The following is an 18033-nucleotide window of genomic DNA, read 5'->3' on the forward strand; positions in this document are numbered from 1 at the left end:
AACCTCTGCAAAGGTCTAGGACTTCACATCCTTAACGGCCGAACCAAGGGGGACTCTCTAGGGAGATATACACTAAACTCCCATGTAGGTAGCAGTGTGGTGGACTATGCCATCAGTGACATGGACCCTGCAAGCATCCGCGCTCTCATAGTCACCCCACAATCACACCTGTCAGACCACAACCAAATCCTACTATACATCAATTCCTCAAGCAAACCCTCTGTACAACAACATCCAGGAAGCCTGTGTAACCTACCACCCACTTTTAAATGGTCCAGAGAATCAACCATAAAGTACAAGGAGACTCTCAACAGACCAGAAGCAATACAGCTACTTCTGGACTATCAAACGTATACCTACAACCCTGATCAACAAGGTGTGCAGCAAGCAGCAAAGTACTTCAACCAGATATTACACACCATTGCAGAAATGGCCAACATAAGGACTGCCCAAAAGAGACCATCAAAGAAAAACTCAAACAAATGGTTCGACAGTGAATGCAAGTCACTAAGAAACAACCTACGAGCCATATCAAACAAAAAACACAGACATCCAAACAACATGGAATTGAGGACAGCACATGACGCCGCACAACGTCAATATAAAGCGACCATTAAAAAGAAAAAACAAAATCACATCCAAAATCGACTCGAACGGCTTGAAGAATCCCTGCAAGACAACTCCTTTTGGGAGACCTGGAAACAAATTGGCAAAAAACCCAAACAAAATAATCAGCATATCCAAAATGGCCAAGTCTGGCTACAATACTTCAAAGACCTATACAGAGACATTCCTATAAAAGAACTCAGCCCAGAACAAGTACAAATATTCAGCAAATTAAAGAACCTGGAGGAGAAGGTGAAAGATTTTCAAAACCCACTTGACACACCTTTCACACTGGAGGAAATAAAAGAGAAGATACAATCCATGAAAGGCAAAAAAGCTAGTGGCACAGATGGAATCCTATCAGAAATGATCAGATCTGGCACCACAGAAATCCATGCTGCAATATGGAAACTATTCAACCTGGTCCTGTACGCCGGTTACTTCCCTGAGGTCTGGAATGAAGGACTTATAACTCCCATTTACAAGATTGGAGATCGCTATGACCCAGCCAACTACAGAGGCATCTGTGTGAGCAGCACACTGGGAAAACTGTTCAACAGCATCCTGAATAAGAGAATCCTCACCTTTCTCACACAGCACAATGTTATCAGTAAGAGCCAAGCAGGTTTTATGCCAAACCATCGCACCACCGACCACATCTACACCCTGCACACCCTTATCAAGCACCATGTACACAGACGAAGAAAGGGAAAAATATTTGCCTGCTTTGTGGACTTTAAAAAGGCTTTTGACTCAGTGTGGCATCCAGGTTTGTTCCTGAGACTCCTAGAGAGCGGAATAGGAGGGAAAACATATGATGTCATAAAGAGCTCATACACTGGGAACAAGTGCAATGTGAAAGTAAATGGGAAAAGAACACCTTTTTTCCTCCAGGGTCGGGGGGTAAGACAGGGTTGCAGCCTGAGTCCAACACTTTTCAACATATACATCAACAAATTAGCCTCAGCCCTAGAGGCTTCATCAGCACCAGGACTCACCCTGCATGACACAACAGTGAAATTCTTACTGTATGCAGATGACCTCTTACTGCTATCACCAACTAAAGAAGGTCTACAAGACAGCCTAGAATCCCTGGAGAAATTTAGCACAACATGGGCACTCCCCATTAATCTAAAGAAAACCAAAACCATGGTGTTCCAGAGGAAAAACAGGTCAGCCCAGAGCCCATCCTTTATACTCAATGACTGTGAAATCAGCAGAACCGATAAATATACCTACCTTGGTCTGGAAATCAACCAATCAGGAAGCCTTAAGTCAGCCATGGAGGCCCTAAAAGCCAAAGCATGCCGAACGTTCTATGCCATCAGGAAAGAACTGTACCACCTCAAACCACCAGTAAAGGTCTGGCTGAAGGTTTTTGACAGTGTCATCACCCCAATCCTACTGTATGGAAGTGAAGTATGGGGCCCCACCACCTACCCAGACCAATCAAAATGGGAATCCAGCCCAACAGAAATATTCCACCTTGAGTTCTGCAAACACCTTCTCCATGTCCATCGGAGTACCTCAAACAATGCCTGCCGAGCTGAGCTGGGGAGATTCCCATTACTGCTTGAGGTACAGAAGAGAGTGTTGTCCTTCTGGGCCCACCTACAGAGCAGCAGCCCCGACTCACCCCACTACAAAGCCATGCTGCACAATGAAGACCAAGAAAAGCCGTGTGCACTGAAAGTCGTGGTCAGCTCTATACTCCCTCCAACCCCCGACCCACAGGTCATAACAAAAGTCCAGATAAAACACACCACAGCTAAGAGCAAAGAAAACTATGTGGAAAAATAGAGGAGTGAAATAAAACAGTCACAAAAGCTAGCCATATACCAGTCTCTACAAAGAGAATATAAAATGGCCCCATACCTGGAAAAGCTGCAAAACTCTCAAGAGAGGAAAATCCTGAGTGTATACAGATTGAGTGCTCACAACCTCGAAATAGAGTCTGGGAGACACAGACAGACGTACAAACCCAGGGAAGAGAGACTATGCAAACACTGTGAGCAGAAGACCCTTGAGGATGAAAGCCACTTCCTGCTGCACTGCCCCAAATATACTGCAACCAGGGACACTTACTTTAAGAAATTGTCGGAACTATTCCCAGACTTTCTCACACTAGAAGATGAGAGAAAAACATATATCCTACTAGGAGAAGAGGAATCCACAGTGACAATCGCTGCACACTATGTCACAGCATGCCACAGACTGAGAGGAGCATAACAGAACTGTAAACCTAAAAATGTCCACAGACTGCTTAGCCATTGTCCCCCTACCCCACCCCCTCCCATGTCCCCTATTTCCCCTTGCTTTGGCAATACCTGTAATGAATCTTGGTCATGCCAATAAAGCTATCTTTGATTTGATTTGATTTGATTTGATATTCTTGAATCACAGCTCACCACTGGGTAGTCTTCTTGGTGGACATTACAGATGATCTTCTTGAATCACAGCTCACCACTGGGTTGTCTTCTTGGTGGACATTACAGATGTTCTTCTTCTTGAATCACAGCTCACCACTGGGTTGTCTTCTTGGTGGACATTACAGATGTTCTTCTTCTTGAATCACAGCTCACCACTGGTTAGTCTTCTTGGTGGACATTACAGATGTTCTTTTTCTTGAATCGCAGCTCACCACTGGTTAGTCTTCTTGGTGGACAATACGGATGATCTTCTTCTTGAATCACAGCTCACCACTGTGTAGTCTTCTTGGTGGACATTACAGATGATCTTCTTGAATCACAGCTCACCACTGGTTAGTCTTCTTGGTGGACAATACAGATGATCTTCTTCTTGAATCACAGCTCACCACTGTGTAGTCTTCTTGGTGGACATTACAGATGTTATTTTTCTTGAATCGCAGCTCCCCACTGGTTAGTCTTCTTGGTGGACATTACAGATGTTCTTCTTCTTGAATCACAGCTCACCACTGGTTAGTCTTCTTGGTGGACATTACAGATGTTCTTCTTCTTGAATCACAGCTCACCACTGTGTAGTCTTCTTGGTGGACATTACAGATGATCTTCTTGAATCACAGCTCACCACTGGTTAGTCTTCTTGGTGGACAATACAGATGATCTTCTTGAATCACAGCTCACCACTGGTTAGTCTTCTTGGTGGACAATACAGATGATCTTCTTCTTGAATCACAGCTCACCACTCTGTAGTCTTCTTGGTGGACATTACAGATGTTCTTTTTCTTGAATCGCAGCTCCCCACTGGTTAGTCTTCTTGGTGGACATTACAGATGTTTTTCTTCTTGAATCACAGCTCACCACTGGTTAGTCTTCTTGGTGGACATTACAGATGTTCTTTTTCTTGAATCACAGCTCACCACTGTGTAGTCTTCTTGGTGGACATTACAGATGATCTTCTTGAATCACAGCTCACCACTGGTTAGTCTTCTTGGTGGACAATACAGATGATCATCTTCTTGAATCACAGCTCACCACTGTGTAGTCTTCTTGGTGGACATTACAGATGTTCTTTTTCTTGAATCGCAGCTCACCACTGGTTAGTCTTCTTGGTGGACATTACAGATGTTCTTCTTCTTGAATCACAGCTCACCACTGGTTAGTCTTCTTGGTGGACATTACAGATGTTCTTTTTCTTGAATCGCAGCTCACCACTGGTTAGTCTTCTTGGTGGACATTACAGATGTTCTTCTTCTTGAATCGCAGCTCACCACTGGTTAGGCTTCTTGGTGGACATTACAGATGTTCTTCTTCTTGAATCACAGCTCACCACTGGTTAGTCTTCTTGGTGGACATTACAGATGTTCTTGAATCACAGCTCACCACTGGGTAGTCTTCTTGGTGGACATTACAGATGATCATCTTCTTGAATCACAGCTCACCACTGGTTAGTCTTCTTGGTGGACATTACAGATGTTCTTCTTCTTGAATCACAGCTCACCACTGGTTAGTCTTCTTGGTGGACATTACAGATGTTCTTGAATCACAGCTCACCACTGGGTAGTCTTCTTGGTGGACATTACAGATGATCATCTTCTTGAATCACAGCTCACTACTGGGTTGACTTCTTGGTGGACATTACAGATGTTCTTGAATCACAGCTCACCACTGGGTAGTCTTCGCGGTGGTCATTACAGATGATCTTCTTCTTGAATAACAGCTTACCACTGGGTAGTCTTTGCGGTGGACATTACAGATGATCATCTTCTTGAATCACAGCTCACCACTGGGTAGTCTTCTTGGTGGACATTATAGATGATCATCTTCTTGAATCACAGCTCACCACTGGTTAGTCTTCTTGGTGGACATTACAGATGTTCTTCTTCTTGAATCGCAGCTCACCACTGGTTAGTCTTCTTGGTGGACATTACAGATGTTCTTCTTCTTGAATCACAGCTCACCACTGGTTAGTCTTCTTGGTGGACATTACAGATGTTCTTGAATCACAGCTCACCACTGGGTAGTCTTCTTGGTGGACATTACAGATGATCATCTTCTTGAATCACAGCTCACCACTGGTTAGTCTTCTTGGTGGACATTACAGATGTTCTTCTTCTTGAATCACAGCTCACCACTGGTTAGTCTTCTTGGTGGACATTACAGATGTTCTTGAATCACAGCTCACCACTGGGTAGTCTTCTTGGTGGACATTACAGATGATCATCTTCTTGAATCACAGCTCACTACTGGGTTGACTTCTTGGTGGACATTACAGATGTTCTTGAATCACAGCTCACCACTGGGTAGTCTTCGCGGTGGTCATTACAGATGATCTTCTTCTTGAATAACAGCTTACCACTGGGTAGTCTTCGCGGTGGACATTACAGATGATCATCTTCTTGAATCACAGCTCACCACTGGGTAGTCTTCTTGGTGGACATTACAGATGATCTTCTTCTTGAATAACAGCTCACCACTTTGTAGTCTTCTTGGTGGACGTTACAGATGGTTGATGAAAAAGCATGCACTGTTATGGAATCTGTAGGCAGTTTGGAAATAAGCCAGTCAATCAAATGTCCTTCCTGCTGTTTATGATTGAGGACAATTTCAAATGGCAAACAATCTGTATTATTTAATCATTATAATATACAACACAAAATTATTAGCCGTTGACCATTTGACCTCTCTAATAGACAATTCACAAAGCATTAGCGTATTCGGCAAAGCAGAAAACAGCTGATTTCACCGAACATTTTGTGAAGTGTCAATTTACTAAGGCTGCTACCACATGACCAAATAGGGAAGTAAATTACTGACTTGTGAGGTACACATACTGTACCTGTAAATTCACAAAGATTAGAGCATGGGGTAACACAAGTGAGCTGTTCCGTGTCTCCTGCCTGGAGCTGTCGGTAACTGACAAACAGCCACTTGGGGGGAAACAGAGTAGAGAAAAGGGTAAACTAAATAGACTATTCAGGAAAATAAGAAAGATCATAATTAACTGTTATATGACTGCTCCACGCCAATTGGCATGGACGTGGTGGCAGCCCCCGGACCACTCAACGCCAATTGGCGTGAAGTTTTGGGGCGGGGTTTTGCAGGAGATTGTGCACGCTGATGTGAGCGCATCTCTGCTTCGTCATCAGTCTCACACCGGGGATCGCCGCTAGCAGAGCTGGGACAAGGTTCTCCAGCACCCAAGGCTGAGACACCAAAGTGCGCCCCTCCAACCCTCCCACCCCAGCCGTCACACACTGATTGCTATTAGACAGAGGCCCCTCCCCCATCCCTCCCACCCCAGCCGTCACACACTGATTGCTGTTAGACTAAGAGGTGCCCCAGGGCCCCCAACCCCCGCAACACCTTAATGTCTAGTTATCTGGCTTGCAGTTACTGCCATGTATCCCCTTTTCTTATTTCTCTCTGCTTCAAACACAATAGGGGGAATGAAAGCTGAGTGAGTTGTGCGCCCCCTCCTACACTGCGCCCTGTGGCTGGAGCCTCTCTCGCCTCTGCCGGGCCCTCCGCCCCCTCCTACACTGCGCCCTGTGGCTGGAGCCTCCCTCGCCTCAGCCCCTCCCTGTGCCCCGTCCTACACTGCGCCCTGTGGCTGGAGCCTCTCTCGCCTCTGCCTTGGCCCGGCTCTCGCCAATATGAGACTGTTAGACGGCGTCTATTTACAATGTACAGCGCTGCGATCTAAAGCACGGCTGTCCCCCTGGGAGGCACAGAGAGCGATCGGCTCTTATAGGCTGATGTCTATGAGAGCCGATCGTTTGGATTGACTGCCGGTGGGAGGAAGGGTGGGAAATAAAATAATAAAACATGCACACATTTATTTAAAAAAAAAAACCACAAATATAAAAATAAACAAACACCCCAGCAGAGATCAGAGCCCTCAGCCCACTAACAGAAAGCTCTGTTGGTGAGCAGTAGGGATGTCGTTGAACGGTTCGCGAACCGTTCGCCAGCGAACCCCTCACCCTGTACTACTTCCGGATCGTTATGACCCGTAGTAGTACGGCTGCGCTGGGCCGACAGTGCGCGTCCTTGATCGCGCGCCTGTTGCCGGGCAATTTCTGCGCATGTGCGTTATGTCATGAGTGACATCATGCTCATGCACAGAGAGTGCCCGGCAACAGGCGCGCGATTGAAGACGCGCACCGCCGGCCCAGCGCAGCCGTACTACTACGGGTCATAGTGACCCGGAAGTAGTACAACAACATAGAGATTTGAGGGCGAACTGTTCGCTCGCATCTCTAGTGAGCAGGAAGGGGGGGGGGGGGGGGATAACTTGTGTGCTGAGATGTACGGCCCTGCAGCGAAGCCTTAAAGCTACAGTGGCCTAAATTGCAAAAAATAGCCTAGTCATTAGGGGGGTGTAAGCCTACGGCCCTCAAGTGTTTAAAACATATTTCCATATCATATTTTTTTTTACCAGAGTAACCAAGCAGCTCGGGGTGACCCAGACCACTAGGAATGTATAGGGGATAAAAGAGACCAAAAAGCCCTCCTATTAATAAGCAATGCTTGGTGAAATTTGCCATCAAATTTCACCTAGCATATTTTTTACCAGAAAGCATACTTACCCGTAGGGATGCTCAAATCCGGATCCGGGAGCTACCCGGATAGTTGCTATCCGGATTTCTCCCAGTAAACCTGTGCGGGGTGGGCGGGGTCAAGCTTACCTGTCTGACGTCTTCTTTGTCTGTCCCTGGCGCCTCCCACGATGCGTTCCACGTGACTACAAACACTTCCTCCTTCCGGGTTGAAGGAGGAAGTGTTTGTAGTCACGTGATGCGTGTGGACCGCATCGTGGGAGGCGCCAGGGACGGACGAAGAAGACGTCAGACAGGTAAGGTGGACCCCGCCCACCCCGCACAGGTTTACTGGGAGAAATCCGGATATAAACTATCCGGGTGTCTCCCGGACCCGGATTTGGGCATCCCTACTTACCCGGCGTCAGCCGATCCCTGACAGTGCCAGATAACCAAGACTCTACTGTATCTAACTCGACAACTTTTTATCCTTACAGGTTTGCTTTAAGTACATTTACATTTTTTACAAAAATTGTTTGTATTTAGTGCACACTATTGTTAGAACTTGGCTGTGTAATATATAGAGGTGTAAGTCTTTGTGTTACGAATGTTTGAAAGACTGAATGTATTGCTTGTCTCTTGCAGTTGCTGGCTCTCCCTGGAAGGTGGACTACTCTACGCCTTTGTCGGACCGGCCGCCGCTGTTGTTTTGGTATTTTGTTTGACGAATCATAATTATAATTTTTTTTTTCAGTTTCTTCAGCTTTTTTTTCGACTTTAATTCTGATTGATTGAGAATTGTCCTTTTCCGGAGGCGGATTTGTCATGGTAGTGGCTCTCCGCTGAATCCGGCAGAACTCGGCCTTCTAAACAACGCAGGGATTAATGATCTCACAGTACGCTAATCCTACATTCTAAATCACCAGCAATAATGATTTAGGGATTAGAAGTCCCAGTGGCTGCTTCAGAATCCCCAGTTTTTGGAATAACTGTTTGACTTTCGGCAAGTTCATATTTAATATCTGGCAGTACGTGTAAAATGCAGCCCACAGCTCTTCTTTAGGAGTCTCCAGGCTCCGAAAAGGTTACAATAATCACCTTTATTTATAAGACCAAGCCATGCTGGGATTAAGGATGTCTCCCCTCACAACCAATTGGGTGTTATTTAACCAGCGCTAGAAAATGTACAGCTGCATTGTGATTGGTTGTTAGAGATAACACAGGCTGTGCCAGTTGCATATTGAAGAGCTCGACCACCGTGGTTTATGAATAATGTTAAGCCTGGAACACACTTTCAGTTATGATTGGCCAATCACTGACTAATTTTACCACCTCCTTTAACCACTTTACCCCCACGCGTACGGATTTCTCCGCCCCTTTTTTCCCTCCTAAAAAACCAGGGACGGAGAAATCCGTACCTTCCGCGCTACCGCCGCTGTCCGCGCTCCCGCCGCTCGTGCGCGCGCACCCGCCGCTCGTGCGCGCGCACCCGCCGCTCGTGCACGCCGCCGCCCGCTCGCCCGGAGATCAATGAACAGGAAAATCCATTCCCGTTCGTTGATCTAAGTCCCCGCAATGATCTGCTGCTTCTTTCAGAAACAGCGAGATCATTGTGAGTCTCCCAGCCTCCTACTGCTTCCTGTAGGCATCCTTCCGGACGCTTACAGGTCGCATGTAAACAAACACTCTGTGGCCATCTTGTGGCCAAATAGTAAACTACACCCTAAAAGCATTTTACATATACAAACATTACATTTACACAATAAATTAACTCATTACCTCCCACACTCCCCAATTTTTTTTTTGTTTTTTTTTGTAATTAAAAAAAAAAAAAAAAATACAATAAAAAAAAAACATAAATAGTTACCTTAGGGACTGAACTTTTTAAATATTTATGTCAAGAGGGTATAACACTGTTACTTTATAAACTGCGGGCTTGTAATTAGGGATAGATGCAAAACTGAAAAAAATGCACCTTTATTTCCAAATAAAATATTTTTGCCAAACATTGTGATAGGGACATAATTTAAATGGTTTTATAACCCGGGACAAATGGGTTAATACATTTCATGGGTTTTAATTACAGTAGCATGCTTTATTTAAAAACTATAATGGCCGAAAACTGAAAAATAATAATTTTTTCCCACATTTTTTCCTATTTCCCCATTAAAACACATTTAGAATAAAATAATTCTTGGCATAATGTCCCACCTAAAGAAAGCCTATTTGGTGGCGAAAAAAACAAGATATAGTTCATTTCATTGGGATAAGTAATAATAAAGTTATAGACGAATGAATGGAAGGAGCGCTGAAAGGTGAAAATTGCTCTGGTGGTCAGGGGGTAAAACCCCTCAGTGGTGAAGTGGTTAAGGTAGCCACACACCATGTAATGTTTTAAATAACTTTCCAATTCAAGAATTGCAATCAATTTTTTTTGATTGATTGTAACATTTAAATAATCTGACCAATGTACCACACACCCATGTTCAATTTTTCCTTAGTCATGAAAATAATGATTGAAAACTTGAAAAAAATTGGGTGTTTACATCAAGAAATTGTCAATCTACCCTACACCATTCAATTTTCATAAAAATTGATCAGAAAAATCCAACACTCCTGTTCTTCTTTTATCGAATAAAAATGGGAAATTCGATCAGGTTTATCGAATTAATGAAAAAAAAAACCTTCTATTTTTTTTAGTACAACTGATCGTATTTATTGAATTGGTGTAAAACTGGATCTTTTAATTGTATGGTGTGTGGCCACCTTTAGTATGGGGGTCAACAGATGTTGACTACTAAGAGCAGACGGTGTAGGTAAACCCTCATATTACATGGAGGTGGTAAAATTGCCCAGTGATTGGCCAATCATAATTGAAAGTGTGTACCAGGCTTTGGAGTCTAAAGCTGCATACACATGTGAGATAAATGTAGTTGGAAAACAGAAGTTCAACGACCGATCGGCAGATAACCTTTGTAAAAAAGTTTACATAAGACTGCCAAAAATAGCAACAAAAGTTATTTGTCTCTTAGTCCTTCTAATCCAACCTGACAGATATGGTCTGCAGACGATTGTTCTTTAAACAAGGCGTGTATGAGATCTCCAGATATATTAACTTTCCTTTGCACAGCGCATCTGTGAAAATGGGCAGTAGATTTTTGCAGGAACTGATCGTTTGTATGGGCACAGCATCGTTAAAGGACACCCGAGGGGAAAATAAACTAATGGAATAAATGATTGTATCCATCTTCCTTCTCCTAAAAATGACTTTTTAAGATATTCCACAGTTTTATTTTATGTTCAAATCTACTTTTTAAGTTTTAACAGTTTTATTGTTTTTGCTCAATGACACATTCATTGGAGTATGCCAGAGCTAAAATCTATGAACTATTGACCCGTTTTATCTCTTTCCTGCTCTCAGAAGTCATTTTCTGCTCGGAAAGTGTTTTATAGTTGGAATTTCTTATCAATAAGGGTCACATTGTAGTCACTTCCTGTCTGAGTCAGGAATGAGTCAGCCACTTACATACCTGATATTTAACTCTTTCAGGCAGAGAAAGAAAAAAAGGAACACCGCCTAGTTATTTGTGTGTTAGGCACTATACATACACATGTCTAACTCATCATGTCACATGTCACCTCGGGTATCCTTTAAGAAAATCTGTCGTTTAAACTTTCCCGACAAACCTCTTCAAGAGATTAATTCCTTGGTTTGCAGAAAGGTTTATCTCATGTGTGTGCCCAGATTAAGCTTATTTTTAGCAATGGCAGGGATAACCTAAGAGATAAATAATTATATTAACAGTACGGCAGATGTATCTAAGGCCATACAAAGACAATTTAAAGTGTACAAAACGTATGATATACTGAATTGTGTATGCAGTACAGATAATGCATAGAACATTAGTAGCAAAGAAAACAGTCTCATATTTTTATTTGTGTAACATTGTATCATTCTGTCATATTTGCAGTTTACAAACCACACCACAGAGCCAATGACCTTTTGAACTTTCCTGCAGTAAAACCTTATCTCAAGCTGTCTCTCGCTGTTTATTGGCTATTTAAGTGCTTTAGAGAACAGGACTGTCTTTGACTAACAATTAGTAGAATAGATCAGAGAAGCTCTTTTGCATAGAAAACAACTGAAGTTTCTTAACTCTTCCTGTACTGGAAAACAATATGAAACTCTTTTCTTTGCTACTAATGTTAGATTATTAGCTGCACTACACACACAATTCATTATCGCATACGTTTATTGTCACTTCAGGTTTGCTTTACCAAATCAGATGTAATAGTACAGCAGTTGCTCATATTTATTGATGGTCAATGAGATGGATATAATTTAATGTTATGCAAACTGCAACTTGAAATCGTGCCAATCAGAATTGAGTGCTTTTAATTGCCCGACTCTGAAGTTTACATGCAAATTGGGACTATTTGCATCTCATTGACGATCTCTTTTACTAATGACCAATCAGAATCTTTGATCTGCCATCTGTTTTTGGTTGATTTTCCTTGCACCCGTATTTTTGGCAGATCTGGCCCAGCCTATAATTATGGTGATGGGATTTGTATTAATCTGGGATGGATAGTGGCAACATTATTGGACTGATGACTGTATAAAAATATTATGATTATTTGGACAACCAGAAAGAATAAGAATTCCCACTGTAATTAACAAAAATTACTGGAAGATTGATGTAAATTCCTATAGTACTTTACAAATCGGGGGTTGTCTTCTGTGGGCGTTTCAATAACACCTCTGTTTGTACAGGTCAACATGGTCATTGGCATCTTGGTGTTCAATAAATTGGTGTCCAAAGACGGAATTACGGACAAGAAGCTCAAGGAGCGGGCAGGGTAAGTGGCTCTGTGTCGTGTTTACCAGCACACGATGTGACCAATAACCTGGATAGTTGTGTCATAGGAGGCTTAAAGTTCCTTCATCTTCCAGTAAATCTTCTTAATTGTACAAAGCAAGTTAGCACGGCCTATAAGCAAAGCTTCTGTAACACAGCCAGATGTTTCTACGAAGGTTCTCCTCTCTCTTCTCTCTAGGTCATGGTTAGCGTTGGTGTTCAAATTGGGGTTATTGAAATCCATAAACTTGAATTTGCTCGCCCCCACGTGTCTGGATGCTGAAGTGTGGTGACGGGAAAATTCGGTTTTCCGAATTTCAATAACCCCAATTTGAACACCAACACTAGTCATGGTATATCCAAAGAAAAATGAGGTAGCTCCAACTACATACCTCTTACTATTCTAGAAGGCATTTCGTCACAGAGTTCTTTTTAGGTTTTAAGCATTTTATAAGCATGGTGGATTAGCAGTACTTATAAAATTCTTAGAAGTCTTCTACACTACTGAGAATTGAGTTACTTTGTAGGAGTTATGAAAAAATGTCTAGAACACAATAGGGTGCTGTATTTTTCCTTGGATGGCCACAGAAAGATGTTTTTTTTTTTTTTTTAATTTTTGCTGCCTGTACTTCCTGTTAGAGGCATACAGGCAAAGACCTTAGGTATGCCTTCACCGGAAACAGTAAATTCGGGCGCCTGAGGCTAGTGGACAAATCGGGCTCCGCCATTCACTCCTATAATAAATATCGTTTAATGGGCGCCCGATAGGAAAAAAGGGCGCCGATGAAAAATAACGTTTTAAAAGCGGCGCCCGGAGACTTAATGTTTTATTACTGCTTCTCATGATTACACATTATTTAATGATTTATACATTTTTAAATATTATTTTTAAACGAAAAACAGTACAATATTTTTTTAAAACATTATTTTTAAACGAAAAACAGTACATTTTTTTTACATTATTTTTAAACGAAAAAACCAACAGGGGGGTCTTAGGTTTAGGCACCAACAGGGGGGTCTTAGGTTTAGGCACCAACAGGGGGGTCTTAGGTTTAGGCACCAACAGGGGGGTCTTAGGTTTAGGCACTAACAGGGGGGTCTAGGGGTTAGGGGTAGGTACAGGGAGGGTTACTTAGGCACCAACAGGGGGGGTCTTAGGTTTAGGCATCAACAGGGGGGTCTAGGGGTTAGGGGTAGGTACAGGGAGGGTTACTTAGTAAAAAAATTTTTAACGTTATTATACGTTTCAGTATTTAAACGAAAGATTAACGTTTTTACAATTGCCGATTTAATGCACATTATTTAATGATTTATAACTTTAAAAAACATTAATTTTAAACGAAATATAGTACAATACATTTTTAAACGTTATCCATGCTTATCGTTAAAAACCCGGCGCCCTTTTTTCCCAGCGCCCCTTTTTAACGTACGTGCCTTCACCTACCTGACCGTATTTTAGCATCTACACTGGACCAAACATTGGCTCATAGTTGTTGGGTGAAACTTTAAAGAAAACGTTTTAACCCCTGTTGGTTTTTATTAATGCTGGTGTCCAAATTGGATAACTCCCCCCTCCCTGTTCTAGTCATGTTTCCCACCAAAAATCATGTCTTCAACAGAAATGAAGGATGCAATGAAGCATTGACACTTTTTCGATGACCATGACAAAGATAACTTAGTTGACAGAGAGGATATAACCATCCTCCTCTTATCCAAGCCAAAAATAAAAAAAAGTTTGAGATGGTAGCTTTCCACCTTAGGTACACATACAGTCTAATATCAAATTATCATACTGGGAATAGCCTCGTTTCCACTTGTATCTTCGTAAAAAATATTGCCAATATGATGAAGGCAATTCCTGTTCAGCATCGTGGTCCCACTAGCACCACAGCCTATTGAGAGGCGTGTAGACATATAGATAGTCAAAATACTTCCTTTTACTCTTAGACCAAAAAAGCTTAATAAACTGTACAAATGAAAATGGCCAGTGATATGTACATGCCAAGCTTGCTGTTTGTGTCTTTAACCCTTTAGCAGCCAATTTATTTAGAGGCTGGCAAGTGCTCCAGGCCAATTTATTTTGGCAATTTATTATTTCTTATTTGTTACACTCCCTTGCTAATTAGTACTGCCGTGATGTGTATTTATGGCCACTTATCACTAGGGGGCAGTGTAAGACAACAACAGAGGACTTCTGCTGCAGTTTCTATATTTTCTACTAGTAGAGAGAGATCAAAGCATTCCAAGAATTTACAGCACAACACATTCTGCCGACTGAGATCGATAACAGTGCACTTATCTCATGCAGGATAACTGATGGAGACAGACCTTTGATAGTTGCTACCATGGTAGGAGAGGATGCAGAGATGGTGGTCATCAGCTTTAAGCTCAGGCTTCAAAAAATATTTGTCCACCCACAGTTTAAAATGTTGTAATTTTTAGGTGTACCCGGTTATTGATCACATCTGGTGCCTTCGTTATATTTATTATTATTTGTTTAGCACAATTGATTCTCTTGTTTTACCACCTTTTGTGGTGATGTGTGAACTGTCTGAATTGTGTTGGAACACAGTTTGGAATTGATTAAACAAAGCTTACTCTTTTCCCTTCAGTTTAATTTTGGGCAGCATAGTTTAGGAACACTTATTCTCGACTTAGTAAACTTTAAGTGCGTTGCGTTTTGGCGATGATGTTGTTGAGGTCAGTTCTTGCTCTGTCACATGGGAACTGTAACCAGGAAGGGCATAGCCCTTTTCCGCAACCTCTAAACATGGCTTCTGGACAGAACTTTCCACTATGTGGGACCTGTTGACACCAAGGTGGGACTATACAGCGTACTAAAAAATAATTCCAATTAGCAGAATATTCGTATGTTAGATGCATAACCCGGTATTATTACCGTCAGAGACAGCTTGGTTATATTATTGACTCTTTGTGTAAAGGGACCCGTAATGAGGGAAAATGACAATATTCTTTTTCACATTAATTTTTGTGAAAAAATGTGACTTCTGAGTGAAAATGCCATCAAAAATAATTTTGTAAAAAGTTTGTGATTTTTTGCATTTTTCGTTACTTTTTGTGCTAAAAGAAATGATTTTTGTCTCGCTTTTTGAGGTAAAATAATGATTTTTCATGTTTTAGTAAATTTTTGCATTAGTAAGAAAATTTGTTTTTGAAGAGAACCCGAGGCGGTTCCATGGAGGGCAGATGGGACACATGCCTCATGACACGCCTCTGTGTCCCCACACCGCCGCTCTCTACCCCCCTCACCAGCGCGCTATAGCCCCCAAGATGAGTGACAATATTTGTCACTATCTCGGAGGTAAACACAGGGGAGAGGGATTTCCTGTTCAAGGTCTCCAGAGCTGCCATTGGGCAGCTCTCTCACCCTGGCCGCGCCTCCTGCTGTTCCCCCGCCTCCCTGCGTGCTGGTGCATCCTGCAGCGTCGTGACCCAGAGGCCACGCAAGTGAAAGTGGGCCATTGCGGCCCACAGGAGTAGCAGTTTTTGAGGCTACTTGATCCGCTCAGCCCCCACGGATCAAGTAGCCTCCTTTTTTTTATTTATTTATTTTATGAGCACACCTCGGGCTCTCTTTAAGACCATATGGCAAAAATAACAATGTATTTTTACAAAAATTTTCGCAAAATCAAAAATAGCATTTTCGGTGCAAAAATGACTTCAGCAAAAGTTTGCAAGCAATACTCAAGGGACTCCAATTGTCTGGCACTGTGATTGAACCTTAGGCCCTGTTCACAGTGGTCAGTTGCTTTGCAGAATAACTCTGCATGTCAACTCACTGCATTGTAACGAATTGCGTTATTCTAACTCGCTGCATTCAGGCTTTGTATTAAAGGGACTCTGAGCACTTCTCATGGGCATGCCTTTAACCTCCTTGGCGGTAACCTGCTGGGCCGATTAGTTTAATTTTTTTTTTTTTGCTGCACGCAGCTAGCACTTTGCTAGCTGCGTCAGCACACCGATCGCCGCCGCCCCGCGCTCGATCGCTGCTATCCGTCGCGCCGCACGCCCCCCCGCCCTTAGACCCCGTGCGCTGCCTGGCCAATCAGTGCCAGGCAGTGCTGAGGGGTGGTTCGGGACTCCCAATGACGTCCCGACGTCGGTGACGTCATCCCGCCCCGTCGCCATGGCGATGGGGGAAGCCCTCCAGGAAATCCCGTTCTATGAACGAGATTTCCTGATCGGAGATCGCCGAAGGCGTTCGAAGAGGGCGGGGGGATGCCGCTGAGCAGCGGCTATCATCTAGCGAGCCCAGGGCTCGCTACATGATATAGGAAAAAAATGTTTTAAAAAAACTGCGGCGCTCCCTCCTGGCGGATTTTTTTATTCCGCCAGGGGGGGTTAAGACTCCGACCAGTACTGCAAAGTACTTAAAGATGCATACTTTTCTGTAGCTTGTGCTCTCCTCTTTCTTTTGTTGCCTGAATCGCCGTTCTACTCCAAATAGTTTTTTTTTTATTTCAATATCGCGGCTGCCATCTTGGCTGTGTTATAACGTCTGGGTCACTCCTGTCTTCTCTGTGAGAGAAGTGCATCACTGAATGCAGCAGGAAGAGGAAGTGACACGCATGGCCTTTGCAAGAGGCTCCTCCAGAGGGGTCATAACATTACTTTGTTGGAAGTCGTCTGGCTTAAAGGCATGCCCATGAGAGGTGCTCGGAGTCCCTTTAAAGTCTATGTCCAGTCTCCATTGCAGTTCGAGGTCATTATGGCATCTGCGTTTTGCAACTGACCACTGTGAATCCAGCCTTACCATAATACTTATCTGGTCATTTTGCAAGCTTACACTAACTTTCCGCACCCTACTAGTAACCTAAGTGGAATTATTCTTGACATTATTATTACCCTTACATTAACCAGTTTACTTTATACGCCAAAAGGCTACCTTGTCAGCCCAACACAGTACTGATTTCTGACACTAATTGGTAACTATTTCAGAATACCCACATTTGCGTTAATTATCCTGGTTTCATCATCAGAAACACTTTCTATTTTTATGTATTGCTGTATATTGGTATGTAGCCCCACTCCCAGTGATGCTTACCCTAGGCAGTTAAGCTATACAGCCAGAGCATTCTGGGAGATCAGATATTATTTCTACTGGCTTTGGAACACACAGTAAACAAGCATTCCATAGGGAAGCAGCTTCCTGCAGTATAGATGTCCCCACCAGTGATAAATGCAAGAATGTAAATCAGGGAGAGGAAAGATTCTGCAGTAGGCAAACACTGATTCAATAATTTATACACAAATATTCTCTCTGAATATTATAGGGTTAAATGGTAAACACTTACAGTTCACCTGTTTCTATGTGAATCTAAAATACAGCTGTTCCATAAAGAGAGAAATTGGCTGATGGGCGTGTTCAGGTTTGCCGCCTGTCGCTAGAATTGTGCAGGGGTTAAAAAAAGAACAACAATGACTTCTGCCAGGATTGCAACGATGTGGAATTTAAGCTTAATGATCCTTTTTACTCCAATAAGATAGCCAAGGCGTTATGAGGACAAACGGTTAAAAAAATTCTTAAAGGGGCACTATGGCGAAAAATTTTAAAATGTAAATTATGTGCAAACTTAAACAAAGAAG

The 18033-nt window shown here is 42.8% G+C and overlaps 1 protein-coding gene across 3 annotated transcripts in view; it reads left to right on the forward strand.

The window, feature by feature from the left end:
• ADGRB1 (adhesion G protein-coupled receptor B1) overlaps nt 1-18033 on the forward strand; it is an 829276-nt gene that overhangs the window by 742137 nt on the left and 69106 nt on the right. For all 3 annotated transcript variants that reach the window (XM_068238111.1, XM_068238113.1, XM_068238112.1), the window contains exons 23-24: nt 8213-8279; nt 12342-12427. In XM_068238111.1, the coding sequence (XP_068094212.1) occupies nt 8213-8279; nt 12342-12427 (153 nt within the window). The remainder of the gene's footprint in view (nt 1-8212; nt 8280-12341; nt 12428-18033) is intronic.

The sequence above is a fragment of the Hyperolius riggenbachi genome, chromosome 5 (assembly GCF_040937935.1).
Source record: "Hyperolius riggenbachi isolate aHypRig1 chromosome 5, aHypRig1.pri, whole genome shotgun sequence".
NCBI lineage: Eukaryota > Metazoa > Chordata > Amphibia > Anura > Hyperoliidae > Hyperolius > Hyperolius riggenbachi.